Below are 22,726 nucleotides of genomic sequence, written 5' to 3'. Positions count from 1 at the left end.
TCAAGTCCGTTCTCAGTAGGTCTGTGTCTTTATGCACATATGGTCACCTTATCTTTGATAAAGGAGGCAGGAATGTACAGTGGAGAAAGGACAGCCTCTTTAATAAGTGGTGCTGGGAAACCTGGACAGGTACATGTAAAAGTATGAGATTAGATCACTCCCTAACACCATACACAAAAATAAGCTCAAAATGGATTAAAGACCTAAGTGTAAGGCCAGAAACTATCAAACTCTTAGAGGAAAACATAGGCAGAACACTCTATGACATAAATCACAGCAAGATCCTTTTTGACCCACCTCCTTGAGAAATGGAAATAAAAATAAACAAATGGAACCTAATGAAACTTCAAAGCTTTTGCACAGCAAAGGAAACCATAAACAAGACCAAGAGACAACCCTCAGAATGGGAGAAAATATTTGCAAATGAAGCAACTGACAAAGGATTAGTTTCCAAAATTTACAAGCAGCTCATGCAGCTCAATAACAAAAAAGTACAGTTCTTTTAATTCGGATGCTGACTTTGTGTGGACCTGTTTCTGGGAAACGCCACTTGGACCATAAAACTTGCCTCTATTCCCGGTTCAACTTGCTTGTGCCCCTGAACCTAGGAACTATAGGGCCAGCCCAGCAGGCAAGAGGAGGCAGGAAAGTGTGAATGAGAGAGCTGGGGTAGGAGTTTGCCCTCTGGACTGGAGGAGGAGTACACAGCAGAGTCTTAGGGTGGTATGTGAAGACCGTGGATCCTGGGGAAAGTTTGTCTTGCAAGGAACTCAAGACTTCCAAAGGGAAGGTCAACATTGCTCCACATGACGGTCCCCATCCTCTCTGCTCCTCCTGGAGCTGAGAAAGGGATGGATTGTCGGGCCACATCCTTCCTACCGTGGTGAGGGTGAGGGTGAGAGACCTCTTCCTATGCTTTATAAGAAGTCAGATAGTCTGAATGCAGGTCTGCTGCTGACTATAGGGCAGAGAAGCTGCACTGTCCACAGTGTCAGGACCTGTGTATCGTATAACATCCTTAACCATGGAGTCCCAATAAGCAGTCCCAATAAATAAATAAGTAAATAATGATGCCACCACTAAGGGAATCTAAAAGCAAGAGTAGGGGTAGAGAAAGAAGAAAAAACAACAAATAAAGTTTCCTGCATCAAAATGGAGCTATTGAAGAAGATGGAAGACAACTAGGATGAAACTTGGCACTCAAAGAGATTTTAATAAAGTCACAGACACAAGCACCAACTCTAGTAATTAAAATAAATATGATTTTTCAAAATTTCACTGGGTGATCTAAAGGAGAGAATCATCACTGGTTATCCTTAAATAGTGGCATGGAGTATCATGTAGATGAAATGTCTCAAGCCACAGAGCAAAAAGATTAAGATGTAGAAATTAGGAGGGAAAAATAAAACATTTGGAAGTTAGATCTAGAAAACCTAATATGAATAAATAGAGATCCAGAAAGAGAATTAGAAGCAAAGATAATACTTATGTATTAAAAAAATTTCTCTGAGCTAAAGGAAAACCTGAGTTGCAGATTGAAAGGACTCACTGATTCTGATGAGAAAAGACACACATCTGGGGAAATTCTGGGAAAATCCGTGAATTACAAAAGCATAGAGAAAAATCTTCCAGACTTTCTAGACAGAAGTTACTACAATGGAAAATATGATATTGACATCAGCATCCAACTTCTCATTTGCAGCAATAGAATAAAAATGAGAGAATGATATACTGCTAAGAAGAATGGTTGCAACTCATACATCTAATATATAATTTATCTGACCAGGTTAAAAAAAGATATTTTGGATGACAAGGAAAGATTGAGATTAAATACTAATCAAGTTTCCCATCTTAAGAAAATACTAGAGAATTACTTCAATCAAAAAATGAATCAAAACCATGACCTCAGGATGGAAAATTGACAGGAAACTGTGAGCACCAAACCTTTCAATGTATATTTATACCCACATGTACATGCATAACATAGTTACAGCTACATGATTAATGATAGGCTCTCCAGGTACATATAAATCCACCCATACACATTCACACTCACAAATCCACATATATGTATAAATATTAAGTACAGTCTTGAAATACAGGAAAATATAATGCAATATGATATGCTACTGATGTTTCTTTCCTTAGTAACAACACTATCTAAAGACATGAAGTTAGGTTATCTTTAAAAAATAAATTCCACAAAATTGGCCTAATTCATTATGATAAATGTCTGCCTGAGATTCCTTCTGTTACCCTTGCCTAGTAGTGCTGTCAGACTTTGACCAGGAACAGGAAAGCTAGTATTTGTCCCACAACTAAAACTTTTATTTTACGTGTAATTTTTTTTTTCAGATGTTAGACTTGCAAAAGTCCTGTGTTACTATTGCAGTGTCTCCCATTTTATTTCTTCTTGACATTCTCTCAAGTATACATAAGCAAGGGTGCCTTTCTTTAAGAAATAGATAATATCTGAATACAAAATTTAAAAAGTAAAGTCATCTTTAAACTACCCTTTTAATTGATAAGCCTTTAGTTGGGTTGTGCCTAGCTCATTTTACTTCAGTGTACTTAAGGAGCTACCTGAAATTCCACATGCATAAAGATCTTTGATGTCTCGTATAATCAACTTGGCCAAGGTAGCTATATGTGTCAGACAGATGTCTATTATAATTATAACAATGCAAATGCATGCCCCCAATTTTAGTTGTTTTTAGAGGTCTTTTCCATAGCAAACATTTACTTTTGCAACTTTAAAACCATGAACAGAATTTTGTAAGCCCAAGTAACTCCCAATACATTTGCTGAAAATCTCAAAGTTAGGCCATTTTTCTTGAAGGTACAGCTCTTTTCCAAGCCAGAAGAAATAAGGATACAGAATATTTGGTTTCCAGGAATTATAGACTGAAATAGTGAGATGAAGTTTAATAGGAAAAATGGTGAGACCTATAATAAGATTCAGGAAATCCACCCCATGAGTTTGTATGGGAGGCAACACTTGACCTCTCCTCTCTTAGGGTCTATGGCTGGACCTGAGAATTAAATTGACATAAGACAGATTAACAGGGGAAAAGCATACAGATTTTTAAATGTACATGGGAGTTCCTACAGGAAAATGAAGACCCAAAAAGCAGATAGGTGCAAGTGTTTATATATGAGGTTGAACAGAGAGTGGTGATTGTGAAAAAGCAACTAAAATGTACGAGGAGATGAAAGGAAGATAGGGGTTATTTTAACAAGGTTTGTATGTACAGATTTCTCTGGGCTGTTCTCCTCATCTCTGGTCATAAAAATGTATTTTTCCTCCTGGTACAAAAAGGGCAGCTTTCCCATAAGAGTTTTATCTCCTGCTTTCAGGAACAGAAAGCGGATGTCAGTGTCCTTGTACCTGCTGTTTTTCAAGAAAATAATCCTTATGCCAAAATGGCATATTTGGGGGTGGCATATTCTGCTATCCTTCAAATAGAAGCTTCAGGGTATGTTGTTTAACTTTAGCGACAATGAGGATGTGTTTAGTTACCACGACATTCAGTAAAACTCAGTGGCATAAGATGGCAGCCAACTATGGACGTACATTTTTATCCAGAGCCAATGCAAGTAATCTTTTATCACAAGGTCAGTCCTCTGAATTCTCAGGTCACACCTTGAGAGTGACACATTTTTAAAAATTTCAATACCCAAACTGTCCACAGAAGGGTGGTAATGGGACTAAATTTATTCTTTGATTATAAAATATATATTGCATGCATCCTATGTAACAGACATTAAGCTAAGTGCAGGGGGAGGCAAGAATAAAACACACTGCCCACCACGGGCTTTCCACATGTTGCATGAGAGAGGGATGATCCAAGGAGAGTGACCTTCTGTAACTGATGCACCAGGCGAGGCTAGCTGGAAGTGTGGTTACACACCCCTGGCTTCAGAGTTCAAATGCCACTATTCACGAGTCTATAAATCGCTTAGCACAATGCCCAGCCTATGGGAATCATTTGGTAACTTCTTGGTAGCTGTTGATGATTGTTTGAAAAAGAAGAGGCAACGCGCCTTTCTACACAAGGTGAAGTGAGAGGAAGTTTGACAGCAGATGCCAAAGTTGCCTCATACTTATGTGGTTTCCTCTGTGGGGGACATGGACGCTTCCCAGCCTGATACATTTAAACTTGAAGTCTACAGCTAAGGGCCTTTGGTCAGATTTCGTGCCCACTGAGCAAGCGCACTGCGGGATGTAATCATAACTGAAGTGAACGAATTGATGTTCTCTCCTGTGTCCGTCGCTGCTCTTCTTCGGTCTTAATAACCAACTTCTGTCAGTTGGGGATGAGGGCGGGGATCAGGAGGGGGTTGATGGGGGCAAAATCCTTGATTTATGGACCCGGGACAGAGACCACCTTTGTGAAGAGGGGGAAAGGAAGTGTGGTGCGGAGTTCCCAGGGCAGCACTTGCAGTTACGGAGAGGCCCTCTCTGTGGGGCTCAGAACAGTCAGCCAGAATAAAGTGTTAATTGTGAGGAAACTGCAAGAAGGGATTCCCAGAACGCTGCTGTCCCCCAACCCAGGAGACCTAAATTACTGGCCACAAATGCTGTTAAAAATATTTTGAAAAATGCATTGGCGGAGGATTTCATTCACCAGTGCCCCGTGACTGCATCCAAAGAAGCTTCACTTGACTCACACGGGGAGTGAGCACCCGCAGGGCATCAACCAAGGCGGCAGGTACCGACTCTGGCTCTTTCCTAAACACGAAGGGCTCGGAGGGAAGTTCAGTTCATCACTGCTGCGCAGACTCAGGCTATTCCGGCGTCCCCGCCAGTCGCTCCTGAGCCCTAATGGTGTGTCCCACTTCTTTGCCCGCAGGACCTCCCGGCGCGGACCGCGACACGCAGCGGGCTGGCGCGCTAGGCTTCACCGGCTGCCTCTCGGCAGTGCGCTTCGGTCCCGCCGCCCCGCTGAAGGCGGCGCTGCGCCCGGGCGGGCCCGCCCGGGTCACTGTCCGCGGACACGTGGCCGCCGCGTCCCGCTGCGCGGAGGGGGCAGGGCCCGGAGCTCCAGCGCCGGAGGCGACCCGACCGCTCTCAGGCGGCGCAGGTGCGTGGCCCTTTGACCGCGGTCACTCTGCGCCCGCGGTCTTCCACCCAGTCTTCATCCCAGAGGTTTCCAAAAGTCCTCTTTTCGTACACCTTCCCCATTCCCTGGTCTTTCCATTCTCGGTTCTTCGTTTCAAGTTCATTTCTGTCTCTGCGTTGTCTGCTCTTCTTTCAAATGTTGTGGATTTCTCAAAAGTTCTCCTTTCCACTCTCCTCTGTCATTCTTTTTCTACTGTAGGTCGTTCTGGATCAACAGATGAGGGAGAGCCCTTAGTTAATGCGAACAGAAGTGACTCCGCGGTCATCGGAGGTAACGAGGCCGCGAATGACCTCGTCCTTGGCGTTGTTGTCACTGTTAGCAAAGTCCAAAACATATCCGTGAGAATCCGTGCTGATTGTGAGATCACTGGCAGTGGCAGGCCACATACAATTGCTCATGTTCTTGACGTGATTGTACCGAATTCAGCCCCTTTGGAGATACTTAGGAGAAGGAATCGATGGCTCCACTGAAACACTTTTTAAAGGATGGTTGCCAAACTACAGAATAATAAGAGGATTTTCATTTGAATATAGCCATTAGTATCTCTCAGGAGATATACATATTTAAGATGCATTTACTTTTACTTCTTTGATTTAAAATAGCCATGGACCTCTCAGTCCCTTAGCCCAAAACATTTAAAAATAAGATTAAAAATAAAACATACTGGGAGAAGCACCTAAACTATGCAAATTGTCATTTTCCTGAACATAAAGATATAAAACTGTGTCTGGCATCAAGCTTATCTTAGGATGGAGAGATAGATAGATAGATAGATAGATAGATAGAAAGCGATATCCATCAAATAAATCCATTCATCTATATGCATATATATATATATATATTTGAAGAAGTAAAAGTAATCGCATCTTAAATATCTTCTAATATATCCTTTGAAGCAAAATTTATCCAGGTCTGACTCAAAAAATTAATATTCAATTCTCCCTCCTTATCATTCAAGGAACGTTTTAATTTGTTTAATTAGATTATTGGAATGTGAGTAATTTGCAAACTCTGCTTGGTGAGTAGAAGTAAACTGCTCTCCATTCCTTGCTACCTCAAAGTGAGGTAATTACTGCTAGAGCTGGGTGATAGGACTGGGCGTCCACTGTTCAGGCCGGCTACACACCTGCTCAGATTGGATCTGTTCATTTCGTCTGTATCCATCCAGACACCAGTTTTCTCCAGACGATTAGGAAAGTATTCAGACATTTTAAAGTGCTGACCATATCTATGTAAGAATTTTAACATTTCCATTTCTGTCTCAACTCCTTTTATTTTTGTAATGAGTGAGGAATATGACCTCCATTTTATAACGCCAAGAACAAATAAAAACCATAAATGTTATTTAGAATGCATATCTAAAAGGAATTACTTTTGTTTTAAAATTTAAATTAAACCTTAATCCTAAATCATTCTAATTTATTTTTAATGAGAAGACTTCACTATAATGCCAAAGCTAAGTGAAAATAAATCAACTTAAATGTGATTAACATTTCCAAAGTAGGAATCCAAGTTCAAAATTTCACAAATTATCATAGTTTGTTACCTTTTATTAGCAAGACCAGAGATAATAGTCAAATTGATGATAGAACAAATATGTGGTCCTTAGAGTTTTATTGCTCTTGCTGAATATCATTCCCCTGAGAAATCCTACTTGGTTCCTGATACATGGGATGGAGAATGAGAGCCCAGAAGGTCTTAGGGACAGCATGGTTCAGTTTACTAGGCCCTACAATTCACTGGAACCTGCCTTCCATCTGTGTGGTGGCCGGTTGCTGGGTGCTTTGTCAGTCACTGAGTATACAGACTTCCAGTGTATTGTTCCAAAAAGAATTATCAGACTTTTTTCTAATTGATCACAGACTGCACCCACATGTGAAATATTTGATCTGTTTAAAGGATTATCCCAATAGGTGGATTTCTCCATGTTCTACATTTTGCATCATTATTTTCTCCTCTTGTAAACAAAGGGAGTGTTATAGGAGAGGAGAATCAACCTAAGCAATATTCAAACTTGGTAAGCCAGAGATCACAGAGGGTTTCTTGCCAAGGGATCCATATTGTAGATGGACAGGTGGATGCATAGAGAAAGAGACAGATGTGTAGATAGACAGAGACACAGGCAGACATGAGCGTTTGTCAAAAACACCCTTACACTGGAGTTGCTGATAGGAAGATTATGGAAGGCATCAGATGCATTATTCAAATTATCTCAATCTCATCAGATAGGGGGTAGAGATAGAAGTTTTTCTAGGATCCCACCAAACCTCATGAAACAAAAACAAGCTAGAGTTAGACGTGATCAATCACATACAGAAAACCCTGGATGTGTAGGTGGGTCAGTGTAATGGTGAGAGTCATCATATAATCAAGTGGCTTGATCAATGTTATTGAGAGTTACTGGTCCCTGACACTAAGATTGGATATGATATAGCTCTTAAAGCAAGGTCCTGTAGCTAGACATAAAAATAACTAAAGTAACTGTGTTGTTTGTTCCCAAGTGAGATGCAAAATATATTGAAAGTAATGAATATTCTACTTATGAATACTTAAGAATATTCACAAAATAATAAATATGCTACCTCCTCTCAGGTAAGAAGGGGTCTGGGTTCCTGATAGCATGTGCCCAGGAATCTCTGTGACCAGTTATACCCAACCAAGCTTTGAGTTTGTTGGGCTCCATTACACTTGCTTATGTCTGTCCCAGAGTATAATGAAGAACCGTCATTTTGCAATACAAATTTTGATTTATACAACTAAGCAGTAACATATGTTTGCTCACATTTGTTAAATGGAGATATTAATTCATGCTTAATGCCTGTGTCAGTCATCTTAAAACTATATTCTAGTGAATGCTTCTTTTTATCTATTTGTTTCAGAATGGATTCCTTCTTCACTAATGTGATATAGCTTGAGTAAACATTCCTATGGCTTAGCTTTACAGTCTCAACCCTGATGGTGCATTAAAATAATCTGAAGAGCTTTTAAAATAATGCTGATACCTAGGCCTCCCACCAAAAGATTCTGAGTTATTGTCTGCTATGCAGCCAAGGTTGAGAACTGCTGGCAAACCTAATGTCTTCAATACATTTCCAACAAGAGAAATGTTTTCCTTTTACTTTCCAGATAACTGAATGTTATTAATATGTCTACAATTTTTTATAAAATGGTATATTAGTTATCAGTTGCTGCATGACAAATTACCACCTATATAGCAGCTTAACACAATCCACATGTATTATCCTTCAGTTTCTGTGAGTCAGGAGTTTGGGCACATCTCAGCTAAGTCCTCTGCGTAGGGTCTCACAATGCTGAAATCAAGGTGCCTCATCTGGGGTCTTGGGCTGGGGTCTCATCTGAAGGTTCCACTGGGGAAGGAGCCACTTCCTCAGTTGCATGGTTTTTGGCTACATTCAGTGTCTTGCAGAGGTAAGACTGAGAGCTTCTGAATTTTTGCTGGCTCCTGGACAGAGTCTTTCCTTAGCACTTGGAAGCCATCTGCAGTTCCTTGTCATGTGGGGTTTCCCAGCATGGCTCTTGCCACCTCATAGCCAGCAGGAAGAAAGAGACTCTAGCAAGACAGATGCTACAAGCTTATATAACATAATCATGTAATCATTTACAAATAATCAGGTACAGCCCATCACCTTTGTCATATTGTTTTGGTTAGAAGCAGGTCACGGGGGATCACACAAGGGTGTGGACCCCCCCAGAGGCAGCAATCACTTAAGACTCTGTTGGTCTCATAGAGATAGATGGGATACACACCACATTACTGTAGTTCAACAGTATATCAGTATTAAAATTTAATTGAATTTTCATTAAAATACACATAAGCATTTAATCACTCTGTGGTGGGGCTACACACTCTATACTTTTAAAATAATGAAAACCTGCTTGCTCAATTAGCATGAAGTGTAGGCATAACCTAAGAGACCTCATTGTGTTTCTGCATTTTAGAGTGAAAACATTCACTGAAATCCAATCATGATATGTCTTTAGGAAATTAAGGCATAAAACCTCTGTGTCTAAAGTTTGCATGGACTTAGAAGTACACTTAATGTTATAACACCACTTGGTTTCAAATTTTCTGATGATAAATGATGCTAGGGTAGATTCTAGTTAGGCTGACATTTACAGTTTATAATTTGACTTTGTGTTTTCCTTTCTCTCTAGGTGTGATAGCAGTTGTGATATTTATCTTGCTCTGCATCACTGCCATTGCTGTACGCATTTATCAACAGAGATGGCTATATGAAAAAAATGAGTCGAACATTCCAAAAACTGGAGACAATGCTGAGACTGCTCTGAAAAGTGAGCTCAACATGCAAAGTACAGTCAGTGAAAGCCAGAAAGAGTATTTCTTCTGATCAGCAGTGGTCGTTTACTTATTACTATGATGATGTGACTGTCTTGCTAAGCCAGAGGCTCACAGTGGATGAAGCCCCCCCTCTTGGCCTCCTGGGACAGACGGTGGGTGTGCAGCGCCATCAACTTGCTCATGCATGGTCCCTGGAGGCTCTGCTCAGTGCTACTTCTTGATCTACTTATGTAACAGTGACTTAGGTGTGCTCATTAATTACTGTCCGGCAGTTTCTGACTGTTCTGACTTGATCTCTGAAATTGAAATGTATTTTGCATAATTATTTTGGGTTTTAAGTGAGAATAAGAATTTGAGCTGTGGCCCTACTCTTAAAAATTCAACACGGAAGTTTATGAAAGTCAAAGTTGGACTCTAATGTTTTGTGTTACGTGGAAACCTCCGTTATGCTTCCTTTATCAATCACCTGCTGACATTTATAAACCGGGAAGTGCTTCTCGGATGGCCTTCAGCTGCATTCCCATATTCCTGTGAACCAGAGCCCAGTGGCCAAAACTGCATTAGAAACCTGAAAAACATTTTTTTGGCTGATTGTTTTTACTATTTGTCTCTTTTAAATCAGTTTTGATACATTTTAGTGACGAAATGAGTGTTGAATGTCAGCTATGAAATTCTGCTAGTAAGTTCAGATACAGAACAGAGAATTCATAGGTAGAAAAATGTGTAAAGGATTTCAATCTGTGATAATTTGCTTATCTTTCTTTGTAATTTGTCATTATACTCTTTGTAAATTGTAATAACGATCACCTAATGAGCTCACAAAAAAATGTATATTTTCTAACTAAACTTGTGCCCATATATAAACTCCATGTTTAACATTGGAAATGTATCCTTCATCCACATCTGAATGAAATATAATCCTAAATTTATTTCCTTTATATATGAGGTGATTAAGTCACTTCACTTTTCTTTGTAGTCCTGTGATTTTTTTTTTTTTTTTTTTGTAGTCCTGTGATTTTTGTTTCTGAAGGTTATGTCAGCAACCCTTTGATTTCCTGTGACGGTCTGGTCATTTATTAGGGAAGAAGTCATATTTGAACCAAATATCTTCATTTTCCTTTCTAAATTTTGAGCCGATCTAGGCAAAACATTCCCTGAGTTATCCTCTCACCTTGTTACTACTTGGAATATCAGAGGAAGGATGCTTATGTTAAGGGAAGATACAGGTTATATGATTTGACCTAAATTTGTCATTCTAGTCAAGATTCTAGGATCTTGAGACACGTTTCCAATAGAGCACCCAAAATCAACTAGTTCATTTTAAGTAGGGTATATTTGAATACTACGAGAGCAAAAAATTCATATTAACTCTGGGGATTGATCCAATAACTACTTTTGTGGCAGTGGTCATTAGATAATTGCATGGAGTCACCATTTGTGCTGAAAAGCCAGTTATAATAAAAATGCACTGCCTTCTCTATATCCCACCTGCCATGTGCCTGCCAGGTACTTACTCTGACCACAATAAGACTATCTGGATTTATATGCATTTTGCCTTGCTATTACATTTGAGTGTATGCCTACTTTTCTGTGTTCTTTTTAAAGAATGGGAAAAGAGGTCCTTTATATTGTCTTTTCTCAAAAAAAATTTTCTTATGGTTTTGTATTAATTTTCTACACAGTGTGACAAACTACCACAAATTTACGGACTTAACACTACACACATTTATTATCTCACAGTTTCTGTGGGTCAGGATCTGGGCATGGGTTCACTGAGACTTCTGCAAGGCTGCAAGCAAGTGTCTGCCAGGGCTGTGTTTTCACTTGGAAACTCAGCTACGGAGGGATTTGCCTCCTCGCTCCCATGATTACTGATAGCATTCCATTCCTTACTGCTGGAGGATTGATGGAAGCTTGCTTCTTCAAAGCTAGCAGAGGAGAGAGAGGGACTCTAGAGCAAGTCTGCTAGCAAAAGGAAGTCTTGTATAATGTAATGTGATCATGGGAATGACATCGCATACCATGTGCCATATTCTGTTGGTTAAAAGCAAGTCACAGGTCTCACCCATACTCAAGGGGAGGGATTATATAAGGACCTGAACCAGCAGGCTGAGATCATGGGGACCCCTTTAAAGTCCATCTACCATAATATTGTATCTATATTCAAGTTTCTTTAAATAAAGGATGAAAAAAGTTTAGGATGTCACTATAGCAATATGTAAAGGACCTACCTTGGTAAATGAAAAACTACATATATGTAGTTGTTTTCCCAAAGGAATGTGCAGTTTGGGGAAGGATTCAACACAAAAATTACAGGCTCCATTAAATGCATAGCTGAGTGTAAACATCATTAAATCACTGCAAGTTTAACAAGTGATCACCTTATGTTCCAAAAGAATGCATCACTTTGGTACCTGAAATTTTACAGATTTATAGATAGTGAAATCCACTGCACCATGCTCTCTTTTCTAAAGGGAAAACTTTAAAATATTTTTACCAAACTTCAGTGATGCATCATCCACTGTCCCGGACTGATTTGTAAATTTTTCCTGCTTATTTGTTAATAAAATAACATTTTTGAATTAAATTAGGAAAATATTTTAAGAAAAATTGAATGAAATTTGAACTATGAAATTATATTGTTTCTCCCTTAAAATATTAAAAAATGTGCAAATGTATACATTCTGTAGTGGTGTGTATATTACTTTATCTCTACTGTATATATAGGGAATGCCGTGATCTGTTAATATTATTTATGGTGGTATTTAAATTATCATACAAAAAGTGAAACACAAAGTAATGGATATTTACCGACTACTACTACAAGTTAAAATACCTATCAATATAGATATTTAAACCTTTGCCAGAGAACAATAATTTAACAATCACTAAGTTCTTTGTTGAATGTTTACTAATACTCATAACTAGTTAAACATGATTTTCCCCAGACAGTTGGGTTTCTAGAGCACTAATTATATATATACAGATTCCAGTTGCAAACAGCATCCTTCTATGAAATAAAAGTTCAAACATAATAATTCCTCAAGTTTTATTTTCAAATAAAAAAAGGAAAATAGCATATAATTAACACTCATTATTGGGACTAGAATTTAGGAATTTCTGTTTACTTCCTTATGAAGTGAACCCTTCCCCCCACCACCTCCCCAGTATTATTTAGTAATGTAGAAAAACATATTGGGGAATTTATATTCTGTTTGTCTATATAAACACTACTTCTGGAATTTCTTTCAATTTCTTTCATGTAGAACATTTGATAGATAATAGCTTTCAATGGATTTTTAAAAATAAAATATGATTCTCATGGTCCTTGCCTCGAAAGAAGACAAATACGATTGAAGCACTTTCCATCTAGTTTTAAGTCTGACTATGCAGTTGGATTATCAAGCCGTTCTTTAAACAAAGGAGATGAAATGGACATATGTTAAATAAAAGCATGTGTATTGGGTTACTTAATCTACTGTTTTGCAATCCATGTACAAAAATATTTGAGTCCCTCCGTACCTTCAATAGATCCCGGCTGTCACTTTCCCTTTTAAAGTGTGTCTATGGTGAGTGGCAACATGGAAGAAAGAATGAAAAAGAAAGTGATAGACATGAAATGGTCTGCACACAAAGTGGTGGAGGAAATGGATTTGGTGTTTATGTATACCCACAGCCTCACAGGTGCCCATGGGCACATTAATAGGTTGGGGGATATTAATAGATTTTGTGCACATTGAAAATAACTTACTACTTCAGCTGAATAAAAATATTTTTAATGATAGATCTATGGACTACCTAAACCTACATATGGCTATTATCACTTTTTGAAAGGATGAAAGTATTCATAAACAATGGTTTAGCAAATTTAAGTTCAGATAAAAAATCATATTTTTACCTAAAACAAAAAACAATTCATATTCGCAGAACCATAGAGATTGTCTATTGGCAGGAGCATTAAATATCCTGCCATCCAATCCTTTCCTCTCCCTTCACAGGCCTTCTAAGCAAGTCTAAGTTGCTTCGTCCAGGGTAACAACCATTTATTAGTAGTTAAGTTCGGTTCCCTGAGCCTCGTTTTGCTGTACAAGTTCTCACAGGTGCAGCTCCTGCTAGCTACTGCTGAAAGTTTCATCAGAACATCAGCCACTAATATGTGCTGTAAGTTTAGTACAAGTATGGGTGGTGTTTTAGGAAGATAGGTGTGTGTGCCTAAGATGTGTGACTGAATTTATCATACGTAGATCACGTTGCTGGGAAAATAAGCTGCTACTTCCTATGAAACCTCTGTTTCAGAATTACTAGTAATGCAGTACATTTGCCATCCTTTGATTATGACTGAAAAATGACATATATTCACTTTACTGTATTATTGTTTGTGTTAAAAGTGTTACCAAATGCAAGTTTGTGTGCCCGATGCACAGTGAGGCCAAACAAACTGAAGTTTTGGAGTAGATAACTGTTTATTGCAGGGTCATGCAAGGAGATGGGTGGCTGGTACCCAAAAGCCCACAACTCCCTGAAGGGTTTCAGCAAAGCATTTCTGAAGACAAGGTGAGGGAGGGGCATGATTAGTTGTTGCAAACTTCTTGGTGTTGGAATCCTTTGTTCCTGCCGCTGTCCATGTGGGTCAGGTCATGATGTTCCTATAAACAGCTAACAAGACAAATGTTATCCTCTCTTCTGCAACTTTCTATCTCTATATAAATGGAGAAGTGTTATACTTTTAAAGGTCAAAGCCTTGAGAATACAGGCTATCCTGTATATTTCAGGCTATAGGCAACATTCTTTTACAAAATGTGCAGAGCCAACATGACCAAGCACAGGCAACAGAGCACATAGGTTAAAGTAAAAGGAACATATAATATGGAGTCTGACTTGTTCTTCTCTATTACAAAAGGATGAGATGCTGGATTCAGAGTTTATCACTGACTTTGTAAATACAAATGCTCTCAGGTCTAAACTTGCCCTTTAGATTTGAAAAATGAAATTTTATAAACTACCTAACATTTAAGAAATTTCTTAACATAGAACATCTATAACTGAATGTAGCACTTTGCATAACTAATCTTTGACTTTAATTCTTAAAAGCAACCAATGAGGTAAAATGTTTATAATTATCCCCTCTTTACAGATCAGACACCTGCAGCACAAGGGCTTTCATTGCTTAGCTGAGTGTCACACAGATAATTAATTCCTGATAGACACAGTGCAATGCAGGTCCTGACACTTCTAACAGTTGACTTGCTCCCATTTTCTTCACACTGACACACACACACACACACACACACACACACACGCAAGACTTTCTACCTACTGGTGCCAGATTTATTCTTTGAATGTTTCCTAGAATGTTTAATGTGTATAGAGAAATACCCGTTTTCTTTACTGCTCAAAATTTTAAGCACATATGAATCTATCAAATAGAATTTTTCTGAACATTTTATATACTTCCACAATATACAAATTAGCTTATAAATATTAGCTTTATAAATAAAATTACTTTAATTTATAAATAAAATTACTTTAAAAAATTAGCTGTATAAATAAAATCAGGCTGACTAAAACCATCATCAAATTACCTTAAACATTTTATTACTTAGAATGTTTAATATGTCAGTTTCTCCTAAATTTTTAAATTAACTTTAAAATCAGAAAAAAGAACACTCAAATTATGAATGTGATGACAAAAATTTTTGTAACACTTATGCCCAACCTATTACAAAGCCATTGACAATGTGGTTTATATTCATTTGTGTTGTTTTCAATGTTTCTACTTTGCTGAGGTTATAGCAATACTTATGCTCATACCTTCTAGGAGATTTACCAATTTGCTTCACCTAGAATAAAAATACATCTCTTAGACCAGCCAGGGTGCAAGGTTTCAGCTGCCAGCCAAGGATTTTCGGCCAGGACATGTACTGGCTGTGTCTTCCAGTGTCTTATGAATAGACTGTGAATTCATTATTTTACCATGCTGTTTGACCTGATAGCTATTTGGTTATTTTATGTGATTTTCAGAACCTCTGTTTGGGGGTAATAAATTACTTTTGTAAAAAACCTCATCATAATTTCATTTATTCAGCCTCTCCTACTTCTATACATAAGCCTATAACAATTCCTTAAATACAGAGATAAACTAAATTAAGCAGAAAATTCACTGATTGGTAATCTAATTAGAATTATTTCTACAATAATTTTTAATAACAACTATATTTTATCTCCATCATATCAAGCTTTCATTAAATGGATCTTTACAGTCTCAACTTGTTCGAAGATCTATAATTAGTATGATAATTGGTATTCTCTCTCGTCTCATCAAATTGAGTCAAATGAAGTCACCTGACTCCATCATTCTTCCAGAATTCTCCCGGACTCTTTTTTTTTTTTTTAAAGGATCCTTGCTTTCTGTTCACAACATGATGATCCATAACATCTTGCTTTACTCTGTCCTGAGACATGAAATTAACTACCCTCAAGGAGTTATCTTTTCATTTAGTAAAGTATTAGAAACTGAAATAGAAACAATATGAGAATGTTTCTCATGCATACTGCTGAAAGGTAGGATTGCTAAGCCACTTTAGAGATAAGGATGGAAATAATATTTTAAGGTAATCAATTCAAAGTGATATTCCCAGTTTAAGGTTAATGATGCACATAGACTTTTCTAACAAAAAGTTAAATTAACCAACCCATATGAAGGGCTTAGCACAGCCCCTCACCCATAGTATATGCTATTATAATTTACTGCTTTGGTTGAGTCAATTGATACTTTGGAGATGTCATATATATCAAGTAAGCTGAAATGGAATTTAAATAGATTATTTGGCTATTTTTTCAATATGAGCTGAAAAAATAAAATATTTGAATATTTTAAGCCCCATGGGGAAATATTTTAAGCCCCATGGGGAAACTGCATCCACTGAAAGTAACTAGTGGGACTTCCCTGGTGGCACAGTGGTTAAGAATCCACCAGTGCAGGGGACATGGCTTCAATCCCTGGTCCGGGAAGATCCCACATGCCATGCAGCCACTAAGCCTGTGCGGCACAACTACTGAGACTGCGCTCTAGAGCCCGCGAGCCACAACAACTGAGCCCGCATGCCACAGCTACTAAAGCCCGCGCACCTAGAGCCCATGCTCTGCAACAAAGGGAAGCCACCACAATGAGAAGCCCATGCACTGCAACAAAGAGTAGCCCCTGCTCGCCGAAACTAGAGAAAGCCCACACACAACAATGAAGACCCAATGCAGCCAAAAATTAATTAATTAATTTTAAAAAATACACATTCATTAAAAAAAGAAAGAAACAAGTTAATTGCAATTTTATCTCCATGCTGGAAACATTTGGACCGTTATACCTATGAGCATAGAGAAGTAATAGAAGTATTACAATGGACTATTACTCAGCAATAAAAAGGAACAAAATTGGGTCATTTGTAGAGACGTGGATGGTCCTAGAGTCTGTAATACAGAGTGAAGTAAGTCAGAAAGAGAAAAATAAATATATATTAATGCATGTATGTGGAATCTAGAAAAATGGTACAGATGAACCTATTTGCAGGACAGGAATAAAGACACAGATGTAGGGAATGAACCTGTGGACACGGTGAGGGGGGTGGGATGAATTGGGAGATTGGGATTGGCCTATGTGCGCTGCCATGTATAAAACAGATAGCTAGTGGGAACCTGCTGTATAGAACAGGGAGCTCAGCTCAGTGCTCTGTGGTGACCTAGATGGATGAGGTAGGGAGGAGGGTGGGAGGGAGGTCCAAGAGGGAGGGGATATATGTATACATACAGCTGATTCACTACATTGTACAGCAGAAACTAACACAACATTGTATCGCAACTCTACCCCAATTAAAAAAAAAAAAGAGAGAGAGAGTAATGTGGTCCTCCACATCAGGAGAAACTCACAGGAGCAAGGACACCTGAGGGCCAGGCCCTGTTTGCCCCCCACATTTGGGGTCTGCACACCAGGATCAGATTTTTAAGCTGCATGATTACAAAAGTACCAAACTTTCTCTTGTATGCAAATGCAGGCATTCAACCTAGAACTGTATATTCAGAAGATTTTGAAAAAGGAGGGCAAAGTCAAGATATTTTGGATAAACAAAAAATGAGCAAGTCTGTCCCATTAAGAGCCTCATGAATGAAATTTTAATTATTTGTGCTGCTCAGTAGAAATTTCTATGAGGATAGAGAAGTAGTTACCAGCCACACTGAGCATGTGAAATACGGCTACCTTGTAAGCAGCTCTTCACAGGAAACCGCCCTCTGCAGGAAGCCCCTTTCCTTGCCACTTTAGCAAAGCTATATTGTAACTAACTTTTAACCAGTCACCCCCATGCTCTACTTTTCTCCCGCAGGAGCACTCCTTTCAAACCTTTTAATCACACAATACCTTGCCTATCTTGTTGATTCTTTCTGTAGATCAAAAGAAGTAGAAATGAAGAATATGTAATTAACGGATGACCACATCTCCTCCCTAGCTTCCCCTTCAGTAATCTCAGAAACAAACTGTGTGACCAAACTGTGTGAACAAGGTAACATCTAGAGGAAGATAACAAGAAGTCCACGAGCCTGCATGCAGTGGGGAATGGCGAGGGCTCTGACCCTCTATCTCAGTAATTAACTGAGATTACTTCACTTCTCTCCTTTAAAACTTTCATGGCTGAGCAGATTCTTCGGAGGTGTTTTTTGTTTGTTTGTTTGTTTGTTTGTTTTTGCGGTACGCGGGCCTCTCACTGTTGTGGCCTCTCCCGTTGCGGAGCACAGGCACCGGACGCTCAGCGGCCATGGCTCACGGGCCCAGCCGCTCCGCGGCATGTGGGATCTTTCCGGACCGGGGCACAAACCCGTGTCCCCTGCATCGGCAGGCGGACTCTCAACCACTGCGCCACCAGGGAAGACCCCAGAGGTGGTTTTTTGGAGACAGAGTCCACCATCTCCCCAGATTGCCGGCATTCTGATTAAAGACAACTTTCCTTTCTACTGTTTATGAGTTTTTGTAAGCGGTGAGCAGCAGGACCCGATTCATTCGATAACACTCTGACTTAGGAACTAAATTTTAATTTTGTTTAATGTTAATTACTTTAAATTTAACTAACCACATGCGGCTAATGGTTACCATACTGGATGTCACCAAAAGATGTAAAACAAGCACAAAGAAAGCATTCCTAGGAACTATAGGGTCTGAGATGAAAGAAGAAATGAGGTGCACAGAGTTAAATATGTGAATAAATCAGAATAAGAACTGAATATACAAAATAATAATAACAATAATAATAATGTTCTTGTAGAACTTTTAAAAAGAATGAATACGTCAATAAGATGGTGAATCTATTAATATTCAGATAAACTTAATGACATGGTAATTACATGCCGTTCAACTTAATTTATTCTAGGTTCTTACATTGTTAGAGAAGAGGGTAAGGGCACGGTTAAAAAAGAGAGACTCTGCTTTAGAAGAATAGTAAAGAGCCAAAGGAGCATGGCTGGGAGGAAATTACCTTAGTATTCTGGATTGAGCCCTTTGTATTTAGGGGCAGACAGCTGGCCACTGGCAGCTCCAACTATCCAGCAGCCCTTTTTTAAAGGGATTAAAGGGTTCAGGGAGCAGAGTCACATGAGGCATTTATACAAAAGCTATCCTTTGTATCTGATTCTTCCTTCCCACCTGAGCATTGGGGTGTTACAGAGTGTTTGGAGCTGTGTGGTCCTTTCCTCTTAGGTAAAGTGTCCCAGGCAGGAAGAGGATCCTAGACATCAGCAGTCAAAAATCTTTTCACAAAAAGTCTGAGTCCTAGTGGACTCAAGTTCTTCACTTATTCAAGGAACAATTCCTCCAATGTAACACAAAATATTTCAGGATAAAAAAGCACATTTGTGATAGCAAAGCCAGACAAAGATAATATAAAAGACAGGTTTAGATGATGGCTTGTTGAAGGCTATACCCAAGGAAGGAATGTTGAATCTTGTCAGTGCTTTTTCTGCAACAACTGAGATGATCATATGGTTTTGGTCCTTCATTCTGAAAATGTGGTATATTATACTGATTGATTTTCATATATTGAATCATCCTCGTATTACAGGAATAAACCTTCCTTGGTCAAGGTGTATATCCTTTGAACATACTGTTGAATTCAGGTTGCTAGTATTTTGTTGAGGGTTTTTGCATCAAAATTCATCAGGGCTATTGGTCTGTAATGTTCTTTTCTTGTAGTTTCTTTATCTGGCCTTGGTATCATGGTAATACTGGCCTCATGAATTGAGCTTGGAAGTGTTCCCTCCTGTTCAATTTTTTTGAAAGAGTTCCAAGAGGATTAGTGGTAATTCTTCTTTAATTGTTTGGTGGAATTCTCCAGTGAAGCCATCTGGTCCTTAGCTTTTCTTTGTTAAGAGGTCTTTGATTACTGATTTAATCTCCTTACTAGTTATTGATCTGTGTAGAATTTCGAGTTCTTCACGATTCAGTCTTGATAAATTGTGAGTTCCTAGGAATTTTTCCATTTCTTCTTGGTTATCCAATTTGTTAGCATACAACTTTTCATAGTATTCTCTTACATTTCTTTTTATTTCTGTGGCATTTGTTGTAATGTTCCCTCTTTCACTTCTGATTGTATTTATTTGAGTCTTCTCTATTTTTTTCTTACATAATGTAGCTAAAAACGTGCTGATCTTTTTGGGCTTCCCTGGTGGCACAGTGGTTGAGAGTCTGCCTGCCGATGCAGGGGACACGGGTTCGTGCCCCGGTCCGGGAAGATCCCACATGCCACGGAGCGGCTAAGCCTGTGAGCCATGGCGGCTGAGCCTGCGCGTCCGGAGCCTGTGCTCCGCAACGGGAGAGGCCACAACAGTGAGAGGCCCGCGTACCGCAAAAACAAACAAACAAACAAACAAAAACCTTGTTGATCTTTTCAAAAACTCAGTATCGTTGAAAAATTTTGTCATGTGTTACAACATTGATGAATCTTGAAGACATTATGCTAAGTGATATAAACCAATCACAAAAAGATGACTGCTCTATGCTTCTGTGTATATGAAGTGTCAAAATTTTTTAAATTCATAGAAACAAATTATAATGGTGATTACCATGGGCTGGGGAAAGGGGGAAAAAGGGAGTTTTTTGATGGGTATAGAGTTTCAGTTTTATAAGATATAAAAGTTCTGGAGATCCGTTTCACAGCAAGGTGAGTATACTTAATACTACTCAATTTGAATGCTACACTTAAAAATGGTTATGATAGGAAATTTTATGTTGTGCTTTTTTTTACAACAATTAAAACACACACATCCTAATGAAAGCCTACTCCCTCTAGCCAAAGGACACAGGAAGGGCAGCCTACAAGACAGAAAACTTTTAGACAAGAACTGCTCTACTCCAGACAACATCACAGAAAAATCTGTAGTCCCATCCTCAAACATACTACCAAATATCACATGGGGATCCTAGACATCTACCCTCACAAAGCTATAATGAATTACCCCAATCCATGCTCCCCACCAGTGTAGTGTCAGAGAAGGTTCATTAAGCAGTCCCGGCATTCATCCCCACCTGTTGGTATCATGGAAAGCACATGGGAGGCTGGATTTTCACCCCTACCCAGTAGTAGTATGGTGCCCCCACAGGGGTGATGGAAAAAGAGGTCTGGTGGATAGTCAGGACTTTCCCTACCTGCCTGTGGAAACAAGACCACTCCCCACTCCCAGCAGTGCTGTTGGAGGCCATAGAGAGAGAAGTCACAAGATACTTCTACCTGTCTCAGCCAGGGAGGTATCATAGAGACCCTAGTGTGGAGTCAGAACCCCACCCCTGCCTAGGAGTAAAAAGAACCCTTCATGGGAAATCAATGGAGGGTGAGTGGAAGCACTTCTACCCCACCTGCCAGAACTAAGCTGGTATTCCCCACTTACTCTATATGACCAGTGTGAAAATAAGCTAGCTAAAATAGGAGGTTTAAAGAAGATGCACATTCTCATTATATTTATGAGGTATTATATTTATACCCCAAATATTCAGTTTCAGTAGAAAATCATCCATCATATCAAGAATGAAGGAAGATCCCAAACAGAATGAGAAAAAACAATCAATAGATCCCAAGACCAAGGTGGCAGACATGTTAGAATTATCTGACAAAGACATTAAGTCAGCTATCATAAAAAAGCTTCAATAAGCAATTATGAGCAAATAAATTTGACTATTCTATGTAGATGTGTACATCTTTTTGAGGTTATTCTACTTGGAGTTTGTTAAGCTTCTTGGATGTGTAGATTTTGATTGTTTTAATAAAATTTGATGACTTTTTAGCCAATATTTCTTCAATACATTTTTTTCTGTACCTTTTTCTTTCTTTTCTCTTGCTGGAATTCTTATTATGCATATGTTGGTATACTTAACAGTATCCCACATCTCTCTGAGACTCTGTTTATTTTTATTCATTTTTTCTTCTTTCAGCTCCTTAGATTGGATAATCTCACTTAACTTATCTTCAAATTTAATTATTCTTTCTTCTTCCAGTTCAAATCCATTATTAAATTTTTCTAGTGAGTTTTTAATTGTAGTGAGAACTTCTATTAGTTCTTATTTATAATTTCTATGTCCTTATTGATTTCTCAATTTGGTGAGACATTATCATACTTTCCTTCAATTCTTTAGATGTGGTTTGCTTGGTTTACATTCTTTGCATGTAATTATAATAGCTGATAGAATTTTTTGTCTACTAATTCCAACAACTAGGTCATATCAGGAGATTTTCTGTGGTTGATTGTTTTCCAGTTTCTTTGCATGTCTCATAATCTTTTGTTGAAAACTGAACCTTACAGATACTATATTGTAACAAGTATGGTATCAAATTCTTTACTCTTCCCTGAATTTCTTACTATTGCAAGGTTTCTGTTGTTATTGTTGTTGTTTCTCTCACTGATGCTTATTTATCTAGGTACTTTTCTGGACTAATACAGATTCTATATTCCCTGGAGTGTGTGGCCACTGAGTTCCCTTCTCACTTTTTTTAAACTTTTGTTTTTATTTTTAGGCCAATATTCCTAGGGACCACTGCTATTTAGTATAATTTATTGGTCAACCAAAGATCTACAAGATTTCCTCAAACTCCTCATTTGTATGTCTTCCACTCTTTGACAAGGGAATCTATGTGAGAAGGCTTGCCTTCAAACTTCAAGCAGTTTATAAGGCAGCCTTAGCTTTCACTTCCTGCTTGTGCAGGGCCTCAAGGTTGAGTGACTGGTTTCTTCTCCTTTCCCAGGTCTTTATTGGTCA

General features: G+C 38.6%; 1 protein-coding gene across 1 annotated transcript in view; it reads left to right on the top strand.

Moving 5' to 3' along the window:
* LOC101283832 (contactin-associated protein-like 3) overlaps positions 1–10,431 on the top strand; it is a 187,314-nt gene extending 176,883 nt beyond the window's left edge. The window contains exons 22-24 of the mRNA XM_033429651.2: positions 4,854–5,075; positions 5,322–5,393; positions 9,300–10,431. Coding sequence (XP_033285542.2) covers positions 4,854–5,075; positions 5,322–5,393; positions 9,300–9,493 — 488 coding nt within the window. The 3' untranslated portion in view covers positions 9,494–10,431. The remainder of the gene's footprint in view (positions 1–4,853; positions 5,076–5,321; positions 5,394–9,299) is intronic.
* The last annotated feature ends 12,295 nt before the right edge of the window (positions 10,432–22,726 follow it).

The sequence above is a fragment of the Orcinus orca genome, chromosome 6, assembly GCF_937001465.1.
Source record: "Orcinus orca chromosome 6, mOrcOrc1.1, whole genome shotgun sequence".
In the NCBI taxonomy this organism is placed as follows: Eukaryota; Metazoa; Chordata; class Mammalia; order Artiodactyla; family Delphinidae; genus Orcinus; species Orcinus orca.
This window is presented reverse-complemented; position numbering and strand designations above follow the sequence as displayed.